The sequence below is a fragment of the Pelodiscus sinensis genome, chromosome 7 (genome assembly GCF_052426305.1).
Source record: "Pelodiscus sinensis isolate ZL-2025 chromosome 7, ASM5242630v1, whole genome shotgun sequence".
Classification (NCBI taxonomy): domain Eukaryota; kingdom Metazoa; phylum Chordata; order Testudines; family Trionychidae; genus Pelodiscus; species Pelodiscus sinensis.
The window spans coordinates 47,616,961-47,638,092 of NC_143058.1; the positions used below are offsets into that span (position 1 = coordinate 47,616,961).

A 21,132-nucleotide genomic window follows, 5' to 3' on the forward strand; every position below is an offset into this window, starting at 1 on the left:
CCATGCCAATCTAGATGCACTTTTGCGCAAGAAAGCTCCGATGGCTATTTTAGCCATCGAGCTTTCTTGTGCAAAAAATTAAGGTGCCTGTCTACACTGGCCCTCTTGCGCAAGTATTCTTGTGCAAGAGGGCTTATCCCTGAGCGGGAGCGGGAAAGTATTTGCGCAAGCAGTACTGATTTTGTACATTACAAAGTCAGTGCTCTTGCACAAATTCAAGCGGCCAGTGTAGACAGCTAGCAAGTTTTTGTGCAAAAGCAGCTGCTTTTGTCGCAAAATCTGGCCAGTCTAGATGCACCCAGGCAGTATAGAGGCTATTTGTCAGCTCTTTTGCTGGCATACTTTCTGCCCAATGTACGAAATGTCATACTTTCTGCCCAATGTCAGTATGGGAGTACTCCTGCCAACAACACACTGTTCACACTGGCACTTGCTGCAGCAAAACTTTTTTTCTCTCTTTTTTTTCGGTGGAGGGAGGTAGGAGGGCAGAGTTTAGCACTTCTGAATGACAAACATTTTATTGATCAATTGCTGGTGTTGACATTGCCTGAAATTCCAAAATCTGGAGAAAAGCCACGTGTAAAAAGCTCATCTCTTGCAAACACAAGTTGGTCCACTAAAAGAGATTCTCACCCACCTTGTCTCTTTAATATTTTGGGACCACATAGCACCTACATATATTTGGCATTTATTTCAGACTTAGACTTTTAAACCACTGTACAAACATTCCTCTCCATCTCCCTTTTTTTTTCCAGACTGGTGAATTAATTTAATTGAAATTCTTAATGGACTGACCCTTAGAGGTTCTAAGCATATATGTTTCCCATTGACTTTTGGGAGGTGGAGGTGCCTCTGAAAATTCAGCCGTAAGTGACTTTCCCCTAGTCACAAATCGAGTCAGTGATAGAACCAGGATTAGTACCCAAGAGTTCCTGGCTCTCAGCTACAAGTTCAGTATTCCAACGCTGTTTTTAATTGTAGGATTTAAGCATATTTAAAAGACAATTGTTGAGTGAGAGAGGACAGACAACCTTATGGTTAAGAATTTGGTTTGGGATTTGAGAGATCTTAGTTCAGTTTCAAGCTTCTGAATTTGTCTATGGCTTGGGGTAAATCACTTATTTTACAGTTGGGGAGCTGAAATTGGGGATAAATACAGCCTTTCTACTACCCTTTCTCTTGTTTATTTAAATGGCAAGCTCTTACAGCCAGGGGCTGTCTTCATAGTTCCGAGCTCAATAGGGTCCTAATCTTAGTTAGTGCCTCAGGTGCTATCATAATAATAACCAGTAAGCAATAATTACTTGCTGTCTAGGCACACCAATAGTTGGGTATGCCTTTCCACTATAGAGATGCTATTATTACTTTGCATTTCTCAGTCATCTTTGTCGTGGAGAATCTAGCCTATTTTCTCCACTGTAAATTACTTGACTTCAAGGTCCCATGTTAGTTAGCATTCTTGCAGCTGAAACAGGATGGACTTTCTCCATGTCTTCATCTTCAGTTTTGGGCTGGGGACAGTGCAGGGAACTTCTTTGTAAGCCACAAGAAAACTCCTTAGACAAGGGAGAGGGAATGTGTGGGACAGATCCAGCCTCCATCTTCCTTGATCTGGCCCATCAGACTTGAGGTGAACAGTAAGGAGCCAGTGTTCAAGCCTCTGCGTGTTAGCTCTGACTGAAGTCGGGGGAGGAAGTGGTTCTGTATGCTGCTGTTCTCCCTACTCCTGGCTGGGGGGAAATGGCAGCATAGGGAAATTAGTGCGGGGGTCTACAGGCTTCTTTCCCACTGTTCCCATTGGCCATGATTCCTGGGGCAAGCCCTGACCCTCCCTTTCTCTCATGGGGCTGGAGCACAAAGGGGAATCCTGGTGCCACAAGCTGCATGAGCAAGGCAAGTGTCTTTTTTTTTTTAGTTGTGAGCTGTGTTGGTGAGGGTGTGTTTGGGGGTTTTTTTTTGCTTCTCACTTGTGTGTTACCCCTGACTAATTTTTGTCAGATCCAGCCCTGTCTTAAATTTACCTTAGAAAAGAGAGACTCCTATTTTTAAAGGCTAAGACTTTGTAATCCTCTATTGTTTTCCATTCACATTGCCAATAATTCAGTATGATGAGTTAATATCTGGCCTTGGAAACACACACATAGCTGTTGCTGTTACTCAGAGATGTGCATACCTATGGCGATACACAGCTGGACAAAATACTATATATTGTAGGTGTTCAGACTGAGTGTTTCATTCTAGTAGAAATGCCTAAAATACGATTCAGAGTTTTTAAAAACTAACTTTCAAATATATGTCTATTAAATTTCCCTTTCACTATTATGAGCAGTTACTGAGCCTTCTTCAGAAGGCATTTTGGAAATAGGTTTTTGGGAATGTAAGTAGCAAAAGTCAGAATTTTCTTCCTACATTATGATGCCAGGGTTTCAAAATTGCAAATGTACTATATAATACTGTTTTCCATTTATATTTTATCCCATAATCTTTGTGGGAGACATGAGCTTTCTGTAAGCAGTTGTACCTTTTATGTTTTATACATGTGCATAATATAAAGTATGCAATCTTTATATCACTTGTTTAATATTTACTTGTATCAACATGAATTTAGTCCACTTTTACATTATCAGCATTTAGTTCATCCTTTCAGTCTTCCTTTTTTCTATTTTATAATGTGACAAAGAGTGGCACTTAATTAGTCCCCATCTCACACTTGTTGTCCAGCTAGTAACAATACTTAATCTTCATAGGATGGCTGCTGTGATTATCTTTTGATGGTATACATTCTGAAACTTTTATAATAACCAGGGCTCGACAAATCATTGAATCTACTCGCCCGTGGCAAGTAGATTTTAGCCAGTTGCCCCGTTCACCAGCAGCGCGTGCATGCGCAATGCGGGTCTTGCGCATGCACAGTGCGGGGCTGGACCGCAGATTTCGCCGCCGTTTGTCAAACCCTGACAATAACCACAATTGTGCTGCTTTTGTCTTCTACATTACATTATCTAGTTGTTCTTGATTCTAGTCTTTCTTCCTTTTTCAGAGACCTAATTTGAGAATATTTCTCTTGGCTTTCTATCTAGCTCTCTAGTAAAGCTTTTTAATTGTTTTCATTTCTAATCTCATTTTTCAACTTTAATTTTTAAAGTTAACCTTTTCTTTTTACTAGCATTTGGGGAGTTTATCTTTTGTTTTTTTGACTGCTACTTAATTACTGGATTGATAGTCTTGAAAACTGAAGTCTCCTAATCGCTGGATGTATACAGCACAGGAACTGACAATTATTTTGTGAAATTATAGACTCATAGACTCAAAGGTCAGAAGGGACCATTATGATCATCTAGTCTGACCCCCTGCACAGTGCAGGCCACAAAATCTCACCCACCCCTCCTAGAATAATCCTCTCACCTATATCTCAGATATTGAAGCCTTCAAATACTTTGAAGACCCTAAGATGCAGAGAATCCTCTAGCTGTGATCTGTACCCCATGCTAACAGAGGAAGGCGAAAAACCTCCAGGGCCTCTGCCAATCTACCCTGGAGGAAAATTCCTTCCCGACCCCAAATATGGCGATCAGCTAAACCCTGAGCATGTGGGCAAGACTCATCAGCCAGACACCTAGAAAGTTCTCTCAAGTAACTCCCATCATCCCTCCATTGACCTATTTCCCACTGATAATGAATGGTCAATTAGTTACCAAGATCATGTTATCTCATCAAACCATCCCCTTCATAAACCCATCTAGTTTAATCTTGAAACCAGATGGATCTTATGCCCCCACTACTTCCCTTGGAAGGCCGTTCCAGAACTTCACTCCTCTAATGGTTAGAAACCTTCATCTAATCTCAAGTCTAAACTTCCTACTAGCCAGCTTATATCCATTTGTTCTTGTGTCCACATTGGTATTAAACTTAAATAATTCCTCTCCCTCCCTGGTATTTATCCCTCTAATATATTTAAAAAGTGCAATCATGTCCCCCCTCAGCCTTCTTTTGGTTAAAGTAAACAAGCCAAGCTCTTTGAGTCTCCTTTCATAAGACAGGTTTTCCATTCCTCGGATCATCCTAGTGGCCCTTCTTTGTACCTGTTCCAGTTTGAATTCATCCTTCTTAAACATGGGAGACCAGAATTGCGCACAGTATTCCAAATGGGGTCTCACCAATGCCTTGTATAATGGCACTAACACCTCCTTATCCCTCGCCTAATACATCCCAAGATCGTATTAGCCTTTTTCACGGTCATGTCACAATGGCGGCTCATAGTCGTTCTATAATCAACCAGGACTCCGAGGTCCTTCTCCTCCTCCGTTACTTCCAACTGATGTGTCCCCAGCTTATAACTAAAATTCTTGTTATCCCTAAATGCATAACCTTACACTTCTCACTATTAAATTTCATCCTATTGCTATCACTCCAATTTACGAGATCATCCAGATCTTCCTGTATGATATCCCGATCCTTTTCTGAATTGTCAATAGCTCCCAACTTTGTCATCAGCAAATTTTATTAGAACACTTCCACTTTTGGTGCCAAGATCAGCAATAAAAAGATTAAATAAAATGGGCCCCAAAACTGATCCCTGAGGAACTCCACTAGTAACCTTCCTCCAACCTGACAGTTCACCTTTCAATATAACCCGCTGTAGTCTCCCCTTTAACCAGTTGCTTATCCACCTCTCAACTTTCATATTAATCCCTATCTTTTCCAATTTAACCAATAATTCCCCATGTGGTACTGTATCAAATGCTTTACTAAAGTCGAGGTGGATTAGATCCACTGCATTTCCTTTATCTAAAAAATCTGTTACTTTCTCAAAAAAGGAGATCAGGTTGGTTTGGCACGATCTACCTTTTGTAAAACCATGTTGTAATTTGTCCCAATTGCCATTAGCCTCAATGTCTCTAACTACTTTCTCCTTCAAAATTTTTTCCAGGATCTTACATACTACAGATGTCAAACTAACAGGCCTATAGTTACCCGGGTTGCTTTTTTTCCCTTTCTTAAACATCGGAACTATATTAGCAATTCTCCACTCCAATGGTACAACCCCTGAGTTTAGAGATTTATTAAAAATTTTTGCTAATGGACTTGCAAGTTCATGTGCCAGTTCCTTTAATATTCTTGGATGAAGACCATCTGGGCCCCCCGATTTACTCCCATTAAGCTGTTCAAGTTTGGCTTTCACCTTGGATATGGTAATATCTACCTCCTTATCCTCAGTCCCATTTGTTAACTTACCATTATCCTAAGATCTTCATTAGCCTCATAAAGACTGAAGCAAAATATTTGTTCAAATATTGGGCCATTCCTAGGTTATCCTTAACCTCCACTCCATCCTTAGTAATTAATGGTCCTACTTCTTTTTTTTTTCCTATTTATATGGCTATAAAACCTTTTACTATTGGTTTTAATTCCCTTCGCAAGGTCCAACTCTACCTGACTTTTAGCCTTTCTTACTTTATCCCTACATGCTCTGACCTCAATAAGGTAGCTTTCTTTACTGATCCCTCCCATTTTCCACTCCTTATATGCTTTCTGCTTTTTCTTAATCACCTCTCTGAGATGCTTGGTGTAACACACCTGCCTATAAATTTTTTCCCTTTCCTAGGGATACAGGCTTCTGACAGCTTCTGTAACTTTAACTTAAAATAATTCCAGGCCTCCTCCACTTTAAGATCCATAATTTCTTTAGTCCAATCAACTTCCCTAACGAATTTCCTTAATTTACTAAAGTTAGCCCTTTTGAAATCAAAAACCCTAGTCTCAGATTTATTTTTGTTTATCCTTCCATTTAATTTAAACTGAATTAGCTCATGATCACTCGAGCCAAGGTTGTCTCCTACAACCATTTCATCTATGAGGTCCTCGCTACTCACCAAAACCAAATCTAAAATAGCATCCCTCCTTGTTGGTTCAGCAACTACTTGATGAAGGAATTCATCAGCTATCACATCTAGGAAAATCTGAGCCCTATTACTATTACTAGCACTTGTTCTCCAGTCTATATCTGGAAAGTTGAAATCTCCCATAATTACACAATACTCATGGAAACTTACTTCATTAAAAACATTAAAGAGGTCTCTATCCATATCCAAATTGGATCCTGGTGGTCTATAACACACCCCAAGCACTATCCCAGGGGAGGATCTGATAGTTTTCTTCCCCAATGTGATTTTTGCCCAAACGGACTCTGTCTTCTCCATTCCATCACTTTTTATTTCTTTACAATCTACCTCATCTTTAATATACAATGCGACTCCACCACCTTTACCCTTATTTCTGTCTTTCCTAAACAGCACATACCCTTCAATACCTGTACTCTAGTCATGCCTAGTATTCCACCATGTTTCTGTTAGTCCTATAATATCTGGTTTCACTTCCTGGACCAATAGCTCTAGTTCCTCCTTTTTGTTACCTAGGCTTCTCGCATTGGTGTACAAACATCTTAATTTTTGCTGTTTGGCCTCATTCACATTCTTTACCCAATTTGGCACAGATGTTATACCTCCAATATGACCTATTAGACTAGTATCCACCCCACCCTTCCTCATGTTCATTCTCCTACCCCCAGCTATATCCTTTCTTACTTCGTTTTCCTCCATCTCAGTGTTAAAATCTGGCGTAGAGATTACCTGGGCATCTCCCAACCATCTTCCCCCAAATTCCTAGTTTAAAGCTCTCTTAATAAGTTGAGCCAGCCTCCATCCTAGAAGTCTATTTCCCTCCCTACTTAGGTGAAGTCCATCTCTAGAGAACAGTCCTCTGTCCATAAATGCCTCCCAGTGACCATACATCCCAAAGCCCTCCTTATAGCACCACTGCCTAAGCCATCTATTGATCATCATAATCCTGTCACATCTTTGTTGCCCTTCTCTAGGAACAGGCAGAATCCCACTAAAGATCACCTGTGCCTCAATTTCCTTGAGCATCCTCCCCAGCCTAGCATAGTCTCCCTTAATTCGTTCCAGCGAGAATCTAGCCGTATCATTTGTTCCTACATGAAGGATGATCAATGGATTCCTTCCTGCTCCCTTAATAATTCTCTTCAACCTCAGTTCCACATCTCATATCTTAGCACCTGGCAGGCAGTACACCCTTCTGTTCTCTGGATCATCTCTGGTTACAGGCCTATCTATTCTTCTCAATAAGGAGTCCCCAATCACATAGACCTGCCTTTTCCTAGTGACAGTGAAATTCTCTGGTCTATCTCTAGCTTCCTCTGGCTGCAAGTCCTTGCCATTCCTATTTTCCCTTGTAATCCTAATGCTCATTATTGGTGTTGTCTCCATTAAGTCTTCCCCTTTATCTATGGAACTAGCCACTCTTCTCTTCTTCCTTACCCTTCCATCTTCATTATCTACCTGCTGTACCCCTTCTTCATTTTCCAGCTCCACATACCTGTTCTTGAGCTCTATTTTTCCTTCACTAACCCATCTTTTCCTCTGCCTGGTCCTCTGAGTCACATGCTTCCACTGTCCATTTTCTTCGCCCAACAGTCCCCCCTCTGAGGCCCTAGATCCTGCTTCCATCTGCATATTTAAGCTTTCCCCTTCAGCCACGTCATGCCTTTGCCCCATCATCTGCTCAAACCCCCTTCTAAACTCGACCATAGTTTCCATCCGCATCTCCAGTCCTCGGATCTTTTCTTCCATCAGCTCTATCAGGCGGCACTTCATGCAAACAAAACTCCTTACAGGTACCCCCTCCAGAATCATGTACATACCGCAGCTACCACATCCAATCAACCTGAAGGAATTATTTCTAAGCATGGGAATGTGGTTGGTAATTTCCATGTCCATTCACTTGGTCAGCCTCTGTTGAGACAGATAAAAAGTATGCTTTTGTGAGTAGCAGTGATTTTGGTTTTTTGTGATAGAAATATTTGTTCACTAAGAAATGAGAACAATGCCATTAACTTGTTAAAGATAGTTACCACTGAATGATGTCTAACCTGCCAGTTATGGTGAGATTTGTACCATTTGCCTAAAAATGAAAAGTCTGCATCTCATTACTGGTCTTTCAGCAGAGTTCCTAATATTTAAAACTTAGTTTTGGTCCCAGTGTATTCTTTGGTTTTTGATACATATATATCTTTGCCAAATCTGTCTTCTATGTAAAAATCACACAATGCAATGATCCTCAGTCTAGTAGCTACCTAAAGCAAATTAGAACCCTAAGGCTAAAGATGCACATTGACACTAATTCACTGATCCTTTCCTTTCTTTTTATTCTTTAATAGGACCTGGGCCTGGATTACTATGTCATAGGAGAATCATTTGAGACTTCTGTTCCCTGGGATAGGTAAAATAGTTGTATTCTTTTTAAAGTATCTATTAAAGCTTGTAATGGATATCTATTAATATTATTATCTTGTAATGGATATCAATTTTGTCTTTGTAAAAACAAAGCTTTTTTCTTTTGGTTTAGATAGCTAGGAATTTGCAAGTGTGTATACATGAAGCATAAACAGCCATTACTTAAGCAAGAAGACACTCTAAGCTATGTTAATATGAGCTACATGCTTCACAATGGCTCAAGTGTAAAACTGTATTGGAATTGTTGGGTTAGAAGTGACACTGAGATTGCAAATTAATGAATATTAAAAGTAAAATGTAGAATCAGAGCCATATACTACTACAAACTTTATATACATAACCATTCTAAGGCATAAAATATTTATTCTACAATCTTGCTCATTTAGGATTGTTGGTCTGCAAGGTGACAGTTCTGGTCTTTAAGTTGCTCTTACTCTTTAAAATCAAACACGAGACTTCTTTTAATGTTCATTCTTAAATCAAAATCGATAACAAATATATCAAATAGACTGTTAAAGAGGTAACAGTAACTCTTCTCCTGCAGTGTGTCAGCTTTGTGCTGCCTTGGTAATGTAAAAGGGCTTTGAAGCCAGTTTGACTAGCTGGATTTCCCTGGCACAAGGGAGACAACCCCTTCCTACAGCCCAGCCAGGGCGCTTGGCTAGTACATCCTTTGACCAAGGGTGGGCAATAACTTTCACAGGGGAGGCCACTTCACAAATTGTGATAGGTTGTCATGGGGTGTCATTTCTACTGTATTAATGGGCGGGGTGAGGGATCTGGGAGGGAGTTTGGGTGCATTAGGAAACTCGAGGCTGGGGGGGATTGACGTACAGGGTTTGGCTGAAGCGGGCGGGGAGGGGGTCTGTCTTGGGGCAGATGGATGGGGCACAAGGTTCAGGCTCTGGCAGGGAAGTGCTTACCACAACGGGTTCCCAGCTGATACGGCCCCATGCTGCTCCCAGAAGCAACTGGCTACTGTTGGCATGTCTCTGTGCTTCCCTTGGAGGTGGGGGTAGAGGCTAGAGTCTGTGTGCTGCACACAGCCACAAGCACAGTCTCCAAAGCTCTCATTGGCCATTTTCCAGTTAATGTTAGCTGTGAGGAAGATGTTGGTGCTGGGGGCAGAAGCTATGTGTGGAACTGCCTCTCCCCTGCCAGGGGCACAGAGGCATGCCAGCAACAGCTGGCTGCTTCTGGGAGCAGCATGGGGTCTGAGACTTCTAACAGCCCAGAGATCATGAGGGGGGTAGCTAAAGAGCTACATCAGGTTCTGGAGCTACAGATTTCCAACCCTTGTTGTAGTAGTTTTCTCAATTGCCAGGAGTCATGGCAGGCTGAACAGAAATGTTAGATGGGCTGGTTTTGGCCCATGGACCATATTTTGCTCATCCTACCTTAGATCCTTAGATGTCTCCTTGGGCAGCTGTCAGCCAATATATGTTACATTTACATCAGGAGCATAACTCAGTGCAGATGTCTGTCTCCCCAGATTTATTCTCTTTCCAGTCTAATCTTCACCTGAGCTCTTGGCCACAATTGACAGTTAGGCCAGAACATATTTAAATCAGTTACATCACAGTTGAAATCTCCAGAATTTAGCCTATTAATATCACAGTTGAAATCTCCAGAATTTAGCCTATTTTGTACATTTTCTTTTCTTAAAAAAAAATCCTTTTCGTCCACATGTTAAACAGGTTTATTAGTGTTGGTTCCCTGATAGTTTGATTATAGAGTTAATAGATTAAGTTTGAAAAGATTTACATGTGCTCAGAATCCCAACAAACCCAGTATCGTGGTTCTTGGATTTAACAGCTGCTGTACTACAGTTTTGGTCCTTGTTGAAGAGGACCAAAAGGTGTGAGTGGCATGAAGGATTTTAAAACAACTTGAATTTATTTCTCTCACAGAAATCTAATGTTAACAAATATGAAGGTATCCAATCATAGTTAGACTTCTGTCATTTTCACTTTTATAATTTGGTTAGCAGAGCAGAATGAACCTATTTTTTCCACTCGTGCTCACCTACAAACTCCTTATTTCCATTATTGGCACTGGTATCTGTACATTCCTTCAAAGACTCTACCAGCATTACACTGCAGATTGGCTGAGAGAAGACCTTTGAACAAAATTATTTTAATGTCAAACATCCCTCCCTCAAATCCAATTTTTCCCCAAATACATCTCTATAGAAAACTTCTAAATTAAACAATTTTTTAAAATAGTATTTCTCTAGTTGCGTGTGAGCGCCTTACTGGAGTGACTTAAAAAAAAGTTTGAGGGGTAGCTGAGTTAGTCTGTACAAGAAACTTAAAAAAAAAAAAAAAAAAGTCTGGTAGCACTTTTAAAAACATGTAGATGGTATAATGTATCATGACCTTTCGTGGGCACAGCCCATTTCTTCAAATGATCAGAGTGTTGGCTATCCAGAACCAAAAATGAATAAGGAAGGGGGGAGAGGGAGTTAAAAATGGGAGGTGGGGGGCGGGGAGAGGCAGTGGGTATATAAATATCAAAGGGGAAAGCCAAGCTAGCATATAACAGGCAAAATTGATAGTCTAAAGCACCTAAAGAGTGGATAGTTAAAAGAAGCAGCTAAGAACCATTAGTTAGCAATTAGTGAGGAAGAGTAGTGGTAGAAATGTAGCTGTGTTAGTCTGGTGCAGCTGAAACAAAAAACAGGACTGTGTAGCACTTTAAAGACTAACAAGATGGTTTAATATGTGATGAGCTTTGAGGAAGTGGGTCTGGCCCACAAAAGCTCATCACATATTAAACCATCTTGTTAGTCTTTAATGCGCTACACAGTCCTGTTTTTTGAGGAAGAGTACTAACACTAGATTCTACCGAAAGAGCCATTGGCACCTTCATTGTTTGATTGGTGGATAATGTCCCAGCCATCCTGTATCTCGATCACATTACTGGATGTGCAGTTAAATGAGCCTCTCATTTGGTGGTGTACATAGCTGGCTCCAGTGATGAATTCGCTTGAATAGGTATGTGGGCAGAGTTGGCACCCGGGCTGATTGCAGGGCTGGGTTCCCGGATGCTTATGATGCAGCTGTGTAGCATAGTTACTGGAAAGAATTCCTTCAAATTCTTTCCAGTAACCAAGCTATCCGTTTTGCCTGTTACATACTAGCTCGACTTTCCCTTTAATGCTTATATACCCACTGCCTCTTCTTATATACCCATTCCCATTTTTTCCCTCTCCCTCCCCTTCCCTATTTATTTTTGGTTCTTGACATCCAACACTCTGGTTATCTGAAGAAATGGGCTGGGCCCACAAAAGCTCATGATACAATCTACATGTTTTGTTAGTTTAAAAAACCAAAACTTTTCAGATTGTTTCAAAGTTTTGAATGTACCTGGATCAGTTGCAGAGAAGAGCAATAATATTAAGTAAAAGTAAATAATAACTATTACTAGTTTTATTACTGTTACTAATAATTTAATGCCAAATTATCACTGTAATATGATTCTAGCTCGTAAATTAGTACATATCTTCAACATCTGGAAGAATTCCTTCTACTTCAACCTTGCAACATATCAAAGAGAAGATACAGTAAACTTCTGATAATCCGGCACCTTTAGGACCCAGGGGGTGCCGGATTATCAGATATGCCGGAGTACCGGAAGGGGAGCTATGAAGGGTGGAGGAGGGGGTGGGGGGGACTGCACAGCGTGGGAGAGGGCGACGCTGCGGGACCACCCCGGCAGCACCCCAGCTGCTCTGCCCCTGGCTACCCCAAGTCAGCTGCTGCTGAAACTGACCAGCGGCTGACTTGGGAAAGCCGGGGGCAGAGCAGCTAGGGTGCTGCCGGGTTGGTCCCGCAGCGCCGCTCAGGTGAGGGGCGGTGTCATGGCTCCTTCCCCACATTGGCGTGATAAATGCAGAAGTGGGGGCCAGCAAGTGTACCCCAAAGCCTTATCTTCCCCCAAAATCTTAATCTAGATTTTGGAAATAAAACTTCTGCTGCCACCACCCAAATATTAATAACGAGATTAGGGGAAAGATCATTTGGGAAATCTCACCCCTATTATAAAAATCAGGACACACAAGTCACCAATGCCAGGTTAATAAAAAGAAAGGAGAAACTTTTATTATTACAACAATATTCCTGTTGCAAGCATAAGGATTAGATGGAAAGGTAACAAAATATACTCATGGAGGAATTACACCATGGGCTAGAACTTAGTTAAAAAGAAAAGCCATTCATCTCTTAAGCAGTGCCAGATATCAGATCCCATACCCAATCCTTAAAACAAGAAAGTCTAACGAAACTACCTAAATTTTACCCTACTTACAGAAAGTGAAGAATTGTTTCTTGGAGAGAGACACATGCTTGTCCCTCCCTGTAGCTGCAGAGGACTCACCCAGAGAGACAAAGGAGGAAAAAACCCAAATTCCTTTGTCCCAGTTTGAAAGTCCTACCTACATTCCTATTGGTCACTCCATCTGGCTAGGTGTAGTTTACTACTTAATCCCCAGGCTGCTGTTTAACCCTCATAATCATGACAGGTGGCGCTGTGGGACCAACCCGGCAGCACCCCAGCTTCTCCAGTTGTCCGGCTGGCTGGAGCACTTCCGGTTTCCGGTTAGTGCCAGATTATCAGGAATGCTGGACCACTGGATGCCAGACAATTGGCGTTTTACTGTAGTATTGCATAGTATACATGCTTTTGGAGTGCCATCCATCTTCTATTTTGAATTTTGTTTTCTAAACTACTGTGTCAAACACCTTTGTCCAATTTCAGCTCAGAAGAAAATACCAAACACAGTCCTTTTCATTAGTAGTACAGTACTATATTTTACGCTCTCTGAAAAAAATAATAGTCACAGGAAAAAGCCTGCACAATCAAAATTATAAACTTGTTATCTGGGAGATGCCCAGATGAATTATAGCACTATTTTTATAGAACTGTGATGGACATTATTTTTTCTTATGTTTTCTATTTAAGTAGAACCTAAACTATCATTTTAAAATATACTGTTTTGGACTTGAAGGTGGTGGTGGTTGTTATATGTGAGCTTTAAACTTGAGGCATAAATGTTGTAAAAAAGGAATATTACTAGTTGAAGACAAATTAGCGTATATAATGCTGTATAGGAAATATTTTTTGTTGTTTTTTTAAAACTATATATTCTGTTGCAGGGTTATAGACCTCTGCAGGAATGTAAAGGAAAGAATAGTGAGAGAATGCAAAGAAAAAGGTGTCCAGTTTGCTCCATTTTCTACCTGCAGGTGAGATGCACATCAGTGTTAAGTCTCTTTGTAGTTCTGGAATGTTTTTAGTTGTTGAAGTACATTTTATTACTACTTTTTACCAGTTCTTTCATACCAAATAGTTAATCTACTACTAGCTTAACCAACTGGCACAGTTTAAAGTGTGGCCACTAATGATCTTGTTCTCTAACCTAGTCATGTGAACAGCAGTAGAGTCACTTGAGTAATCACTTTGAGTGGCACTTGGTTAATCTTCTGACACTTATTTTTCTGTATTTCCACCAGGCAGCCAAGTATAGCATCATAGATTTGAGCCCTTAAATTCTAATAGTCATAGAACTGATTGACCTGCAGAGAGAATATTTTTTAAGACTAGTTGCTAGAAATGAACTTGAATAGTATGAGAATAAATATACATTAACTTCTTATTCATTGAATTTTAAATCCAAAATTATAGCAAGCTATGAAAATAGCTATTTCAAATTTTTTTCTAAGATGGGAAATGTTAACTCTAGATTTAACAGAACCGTTTGTCTTAACTGGTTTTAAGCCTCTGCCTCTCATAAAGGATCTGATGACAAAGGGTTTGGGGGTTGGCAGATCCCCGTCTAGACTGCCGCGCTGTGCTGACAAACAGCTGATTGGCACAGCGCGGTGGCCATTTTGATTTAAATGAAGCGGCAATTATTTAAATCGTGGCTTCATTTCCCTTTGTCATCCTGCCTCATCTACATGGCTCCGTCGACGGAGCCATGTAGTCTAGACACACCCTAGCTGTTTAAAGAGCAAATGTTTCTCACTTTTTTTTTTACATATATAGTCCCTGTTTTGCACTTTGTGATTTACACATGCAGGTATCTGTGCTTTTACTGTGTTCTTATAGCTCAAATTTCAGTAACTAGATAAGTTAACTATATTCCATCCATCATGGGATTGACCCCGTGTTCATGAGACATGGCTTTTTGAAAAATGATGAATTGTGAAAATAAGACGAGAAACTAGTTTAACTGGTTTTGCCTCTTGCCAAGAGTGATCTACAATCATGAACTAAAAAGCTGAAATGAAAATTGATTTGAGCATAGATTGTGCCTAATGCCTCAGTAGCTTGGTTGTGGAGGAGAGTGCAGAAGCAGGTAAAATTGGAGGGGAAAATCACTACAGTAATTTTGTCACTTCCCATTTTTGTTGAAAATATTGCGGAGAGATTGTTCCGTGATACCAGAAGTTTCATTGTAACCCATAGTCTAGATGTGCATTGGATCCTGAAAAATGTTCAGCAAACTAGATTTGTAAGAGTTCTTAACCACATTGCACTGAGTATTGCAATACATTACACCTTGGCTGTGTCTACACTGGCATCCCTTCCGGAAAAGGGATGTTAATGTAGCACGTTGGAATAGGCAAATCCGCGGGGGATTTAAATATCCCCCCGCAGCATTTGCATTAACATGGCTGCCGCTTTTTTCCGGCTTGGGGATAAGCTGGAGAAAAGCGCCAGTCTAGACATGATTCTCCAGAAAATAAACCCTTTTCCGGAGGATCTTTTATTCCTACTTTCAAGTAGGAATAAAAGATCCTCCGGAAAAGGGTTTATTCTTCTTCGAGTGCTTGCTCATGTCCATTCTGATTAAGTGTACGTGCGCCGCGTGCACGGATTCCGGAGCTTTTTTCCCTTAGCAGTATCCATAGGGCCAGCAGGGAGCCCCCTGGAGTGGCGCCGGTATACCGGTGCATATATACCCCTGCTGGCCCTCCCACCCCCTCAGTTCCTTCTTACCGCCTGTGACAGTAGCTGGAGCATGCTTCAGGCTGATAGCCTATCTCTTAACAGCTTATTTCTTATCTGTTGTATTATAGTTCTAGTTGAAGTTTTTATCTAGTTAAGTAGTTAAGTGTTGTAAATATTTAGTTAGATAGGGGAGCAGTGGAACCCTCCCGTGAGGAGAGGACATGCCAGGGCCCCAGGGTTTTAAACCCTGTGCTTCCTGCTCCAAACCTATGCCCTGCGGAGATCCCCACTCCGACTGCCTAAAGTGTCTGGGTGAGGCCCATTGAGCTGAAAGCTGCTCTATCTGTAAGAGCTTTAAGCCCCGGACCAAGAAGGAGAGGGACTCCCGGCTGAAACTCCTGCTAATGGAGTCGGCACTGCAGCCTCAGAGCGAGGAGCGGTCTCACTCTGCCCACAGCGCACCGTCGGTAGCACCCCCGTTGGACAGCACGGAACCGAGGCACAGATCGCAGTCCCCGATGCCGAGGGCCTCCAAGAGCTTGAGGGGATGCTCGGTAGAGAAGAGTGCCCAGAAGGTGCGCCCTAAGGAGCGCACCTTTCTTCTAAGTCCTCCAAAAAGAGGCGCAGCCCGGACAGGGGCAAGATCCCAGGGCAGCCCGTGGGGCTAGGACAGGTCCGTCGGCCCTCCACCCCAGAAACTTTTGAGGCGGCCTGGGACCTCATTCACATAGCTGTGGATGAAGGGGAGGGCCCGGTGCCGCAGGAGCAGACCGCGCCAGCACCGGCCTTAAGTGCCCCCCAGCAGGCTATGGCCGGGTCGTGGGACCCTCTGGGCGAAGGGCAGGCCTCAGCCCAGCAGCAGTTTTTCCCGGTGCCAGGAAGAACGCCGGCACTGGAGCCGGGACGAATGCCGGCACCGGAGCCAGGCCCCTTCCCGACGGCACCGGCAGCGGCACCGGGAGCGAGTGCACTTGCGGCACCGACAGCACCGGCACCGGTGCAGGGTCCGGTGCCACAGACGGCCCCCTGGGCGGTGCAGGGCCCCGCACCATACTATGCGCCATCTGCGGTGCCACAGCAGGCGCCCCGCACGGCACCGATGCTGATGCCTCTCCCGGCACCGATCCCTGCTTACACCTTGGGAGCGCAGCAGCAGAGCGCGACGCCGCTGCACATGATGGCACCGGAGGGTTATGTACCGGCCTATCAGATGCAGCTGGGCACGGTACCGCCACAGCAAGGACCTCCACTCATGCCCCCACCGGCACCGCGTGCGGTGCACAGGGGCAAGCCTTCGGCCATGGCAGCCCAGCGAAGGGTGCAGGCTTCATCGGCCCCTGCCTGGTCAGCATCAGAGTACTCTTCGGAGTCGGAGGCAGAGTCGGTGGCATCGGCCAGGTCTTCATATAGGTCACGGCCCCGTCATAGGTCCCGCTCATCTATCAGATCATCTCACCGGGAGCTGGTGGACCAGCAGCAGTGGCAGGGGCAACCCCAATGGGCTTTCTGGATGCCCTGGGCATACCACCAGGCCCAGGGGCCTCCCCCTACGGGACCGGCAGCAGGGTCGTCCCGAAGGAGTAGCACCCTGTCTGCCACCCCCTTGACAGCCCCCTCGCCTGGGGACAGCTCGTCTATGGTGGCGATGCCGAGACCCCCGGTTGTTGGTCAGGGGCAGGGGGCTATGTCCCAGCCGGGCTCAACCTATGTGGACATCTCTGCCCAGGGGCACAGATAGCTGAGGAAGAGGCAATTCCCTCAAGGGAGTTCTCGTCGTCTTCACCAGACGAGGCCCTGGCCGACCCCGCGCCCCAGCCCCCGTCGATGGACTCCAGGGCGCACCAGGAGCTGCTCCGAAGGCTGGCGGTCAATCTTGCGGTCCAGCATGAGGAGGTTCACAAGGACCTAGATTCTATGGTGGACATCATAGCGGCAGCGGGCCCTGGTCGAGTGGCGCTCCCACTGAATAAAACGGTGGACAAGCTGTCTAAAACTCTGTGGCAGACGCCGGCTTCTATTGCACCGACCCAGAAGGGGGTCGAGAGAAGGTACTATGTACCCCAGGAAGGGCACAAGCATCTTTTTACCCACCCGGCTCCGGGATCCATAGTGGTTCAGGCCGCTGGGCAGAAGGAGTGCCAAGGGCCTCCAGGTCCTACTCCGAAGGCAAAGGAGCCTAGGAGATTGGACCTACTTGGCCGGAAGGCCTATGCCACGGGGGGCCTCCAGCAGCGTATAGCTAACCAGCAACTGATGCTGGGGCGTTATGCTTTTAACACATGGGCGTCTATGCAGAAATTTGCCAGCCAGCTTCCTCCCGAATCCCGCCAGGAATTCGGAGCCCTGACGGAAGAGGGACAAGCAGTGGCGCGTACCTCTTTCCAGGCGGCCTTGGATGCAGCTGATTTGGCAGCCCGCACTATGGCCACAGGGGTTGTTATGAGGCGTAGTGCCTGGCTGCAGGTATCTGGCATCCCACCCGAGGTGCAGACCACCATTCAGGACCTGCCCTTTGAGGGGCCGGCCTTGTTTTCAGAGCAGACTGATTCCAAGCTGCATAGCTTGAAGGACTCAAAAGCGACCCTGAAGTCGCTAGGGATACATACCCCGGCGCCTCAGAGGTGCTCTTTCCAGACTAGACCCTACCCTAGAAGGGGGCAAAACAATGATAGGGGTCGCAGGAGAGGCCGCAACAATAGCCGCCCGGACCTCTTCAGAGGCAGACGTAGGGGCCCTCGGTCAGACTCCGAGAGAGGCTCAGGTCCGTCACCTGGTCACCAGACTAAGCCCTCATTTTGAAGGTACGCCAGAGAGCAGAGTACCAGTAGCGCCTATCTGTCCACCCTTTGGGGACCGTCTTTCCCTCTTTTACCAGGAATGGTTAAAGATCACGTCGGACCATTGGGTCCTAGACCTGGTGAAGCCGGGATATACTATCCCCTTCCTTTCCTACCCTGCCTCCCACCCCCCATCCCCTTCCCTTTTCAGGGACCCCTCTCACGAGACACTCCTTCGGCAGGAGGTGTCCAAACTGTTGATGCTAGGGGCCATAGAAAGAGTGCCCCCAGACGTAAGGGGAAAGGGTTTCTACTCCCGCTACTTCCTTGTACCCAAGGCGAAAGGGGGCATGCGTCCCATACTAGACCTCCGAAACCTGAACACCTTTATAAGGAAGACGAAGTTCAGGAGGGTGACACTAGCCTGCATCATCCCATCGCTCAGAAAGGGGGCTGGTATGCTGCTCTCGATTTAAAGGATGCGTACTTCCACATTTCAATTTTTCCAAGTCGCAGAAAATTCCTACGGTTCACGGTGGGACAGGACCACTTCCAGTTTACGGACCTCCCTTTTGGACTGTGTACAGCCCCGAGAGTCTTTACCAAATGTATGACGGTGGTAGCCGCGTTTCTGCGGCGGCACAGGGTCCAAGTGTTCCCATACCTGGACGACTGGCTCATAAGGGGCAAGTCTCGAGAACAGGTGTTGGATCATGTCTCAAGGGCCAGGGCTTTGTTCGAGGGTCTCGGCCTCATAAACGAGGCCAAATCACTGCTAGAGCCCACGCAAGTCATAGACTTTGTGGGGGCCCATCTGGACTCACCTTTGGGCAAGGTGTCCCTACCGAGAGACAGATTTATGACCATTCGCTCTCTGGTAGTGGGGCTGCAGGAGTTCCTGACTACGACCTGCATGAGGTTCCTAGGCCACATGGCGGCGGGCACTTACATGGTCCAACACGCCAGGCTGTGCATGTGCCCATTGCAGGGGTGGCTCAAGGTAGCGCACAACCCCTTGAGGTCGCCGCTAGACGCGGTAGTGACTATCCCTCAGGACATTCTTCGTTCGCTGGACTGGTGGAAGGACGAGGGCACGGTGCGTGCGGGGGTCCGATTCACCAAGCCGTCCCCGTCAGTGCAGCTGGTCACGGACGCTTCGGATGTGGGATGGGGCGCTCACCTGGGCAACCTCAGGACACAAGGTACGTGGCCAATAGAGGAGGCTCACCTCCATATAAATATCAAGGAGCTGCGGGCGGTCAGGTTGGCCTGCAGGGCGTTCCTTCCCCACTTACAGAACAGAGTGGTGGCGGTGCTGACAGACAACACTATGGCCATGTACTATATCAACAAGCAGGGTGGGGCGCGTTCCTCTCCCCTGTGCCGGGAAGCCCTAGATCTATGGGAACTGTGTATAGCCCACGGTATTTTCCTGGAGGCATCTCACCTTCCGGGAACCAGGAACGGGCTAGCGGACAGGCTCAGCCGTTCGATCCAGGCGCACGAGTGGGTGCTAAGGTGGGATGTACTTCACGGGGTCTTCCAAAGGTGGGGGTTTCCTCACCTGAACCTGTTTGCAACTCTGAGCATTGCCAAGTGCAGGGAGTTCTGTTCGTACATGGGGCACGGTCTGGGCTCTCAGGGAGATGCACTGCAGGCCAGCTGGGTCTATGCCTTCCCCCTGTTCCCTCTGATCCACGACACACTCCTCAGAGTGCAGAGGTTCAGGGCCCGGATCATCCTGATAGCACCATTATAGCCTTGACAGTACTGGTTCACCACCCTGCTGGATCTGACTGTGGAGGGCCCACTCAGGCTACCCCTAGTGCCAGATCTAATCACTCAGAGCTGCGAGGCCGGGGTGGCGCTCCACCCGAGCCTTCCATCTCTGCACCTAGCAGCGTGGCTCCTCAGTGGCTCTCAGTGACGGAGCGAGCCTGCTCCAGAGCAGTCCAGGAGGTCCTCTTAGAAAGCAGAAAGCCGTCCACTAGAGCCCTTTATGAGGCTAAGTGGAAGAGGTTTACTTCCTGGCTGGAGGGCAGGACGCTCGCTCCAGGTGAAGGGGCAGTTCCGACTGTCCTGGAATTCCTTCTCCACCTGCGGAAACGGCCTGGCCACAGCCTCCCTAAGGGTGTACCTGGTGGCCATAGCGGCCTTCCACGCCGGGGGGGGGGCAAAGGTCTATCTTTGCCAATCCCTTGGTTAAAAGATTTCTAAAGGGAGTCGACAGGATGATGCCATATGAGAGACCTCCAGTACCGGCTTGGGACCTTAACCTGGTCCTGACTGCCCTTATGAAGCCCCCGTTCGAGCCCCTGGCTTCATGCTCTTTGATACATCTGTCCTATAAGGTAGCTTTCCTCGTGGCCATTACCTCGGCCAGGCGGGTGTCAGAGCTTAGGGCTCTCACCTCAGAACCACCTTACACAGTGTTTTTTAAAGATAAGGTGAGGTTGCGTCTACACCCGGGGTTTCTTCCCAAGGTGGTCTCGCACTTCCACATGTCCCAAGATATTTACCTGCCAGTGTTTTACCCCAAGCCACACGCGTCGCCCAGGGAACAGGCTCTGCGCTGCCTGGACGTTAGGAGGGCGTTGGCTTTTTATAGAGATAGGACACGAGAGTTTCGTAAGTCAACTCAATTGTTTATTTCAGTGGCGGAAAGGATGTGTGGTCAGCCAGTCTCGGCGCAGCGTATATCCTCGTGGATTACTTCCTGCATTTGACTTTGCTACGAGGGCGCGGGTAGACCACCGCAGCGCATAACAGCACATTCCACTAGAGCCCAGACAACGTCGGCGGCGTTCCTGGCCTGCGTGCCGATCTTGGAAATCTGCAGGGCAGCAACCTGGTCATTGGTGCACACCTTTGCAGAGCATTATGCAATCACGCGGCTGGCCAGGGAGGATGCTGCCGTCGGGACGGCAGTTCTGTGTTCTGCAGAATAATAAAATAGTAGTTAGTCACCTTCCGACCCCGCCTCCGGAGGGGGGACACGGCTAGGGACTCACCTAATCAGAATGGACATGAGCAAGCACTCGAAGAAGAATAAACTCTTTTCCGGAGGATCTTTTATTCCTACTTGA

The 21,132-nt window shown here is 45.7% G+C and overlaps 1 protein-coding gene across 5 annotated transcripts in view; it reads left to right on the forward strand.

The window, feature by feature from the left end:
- AGPS (alkylglycerone phosphate synthase) overlaps window positions 1–21,132 on the forward strand; it is a 148,391-nt gene that overhangs the window by 97,592 nt on the left and 29,667 nt on the right. For all 5 annotated transcript variants that reach the window (XR_016350054.1, XM_089779779.1, XM_075933712.2 and 2 more), the window contains exons 16-17: window positions 8,237–8,298; window positions 13,469–13,558. Coding sequence is in view for 4 of the 5 variants with exons in the window: in XM_089779779.1 (XP_089635905.1) it covers window positions 8,237–8,298; window positions 13,469–13,558 (152 nt within the window). In the remaining variant the exon portion in view is untranslated. The remainder of the gene's footprint in view (window positions 1–8,236; window positions 8,299–13,468; window positions 13,559–21,132) is intronic.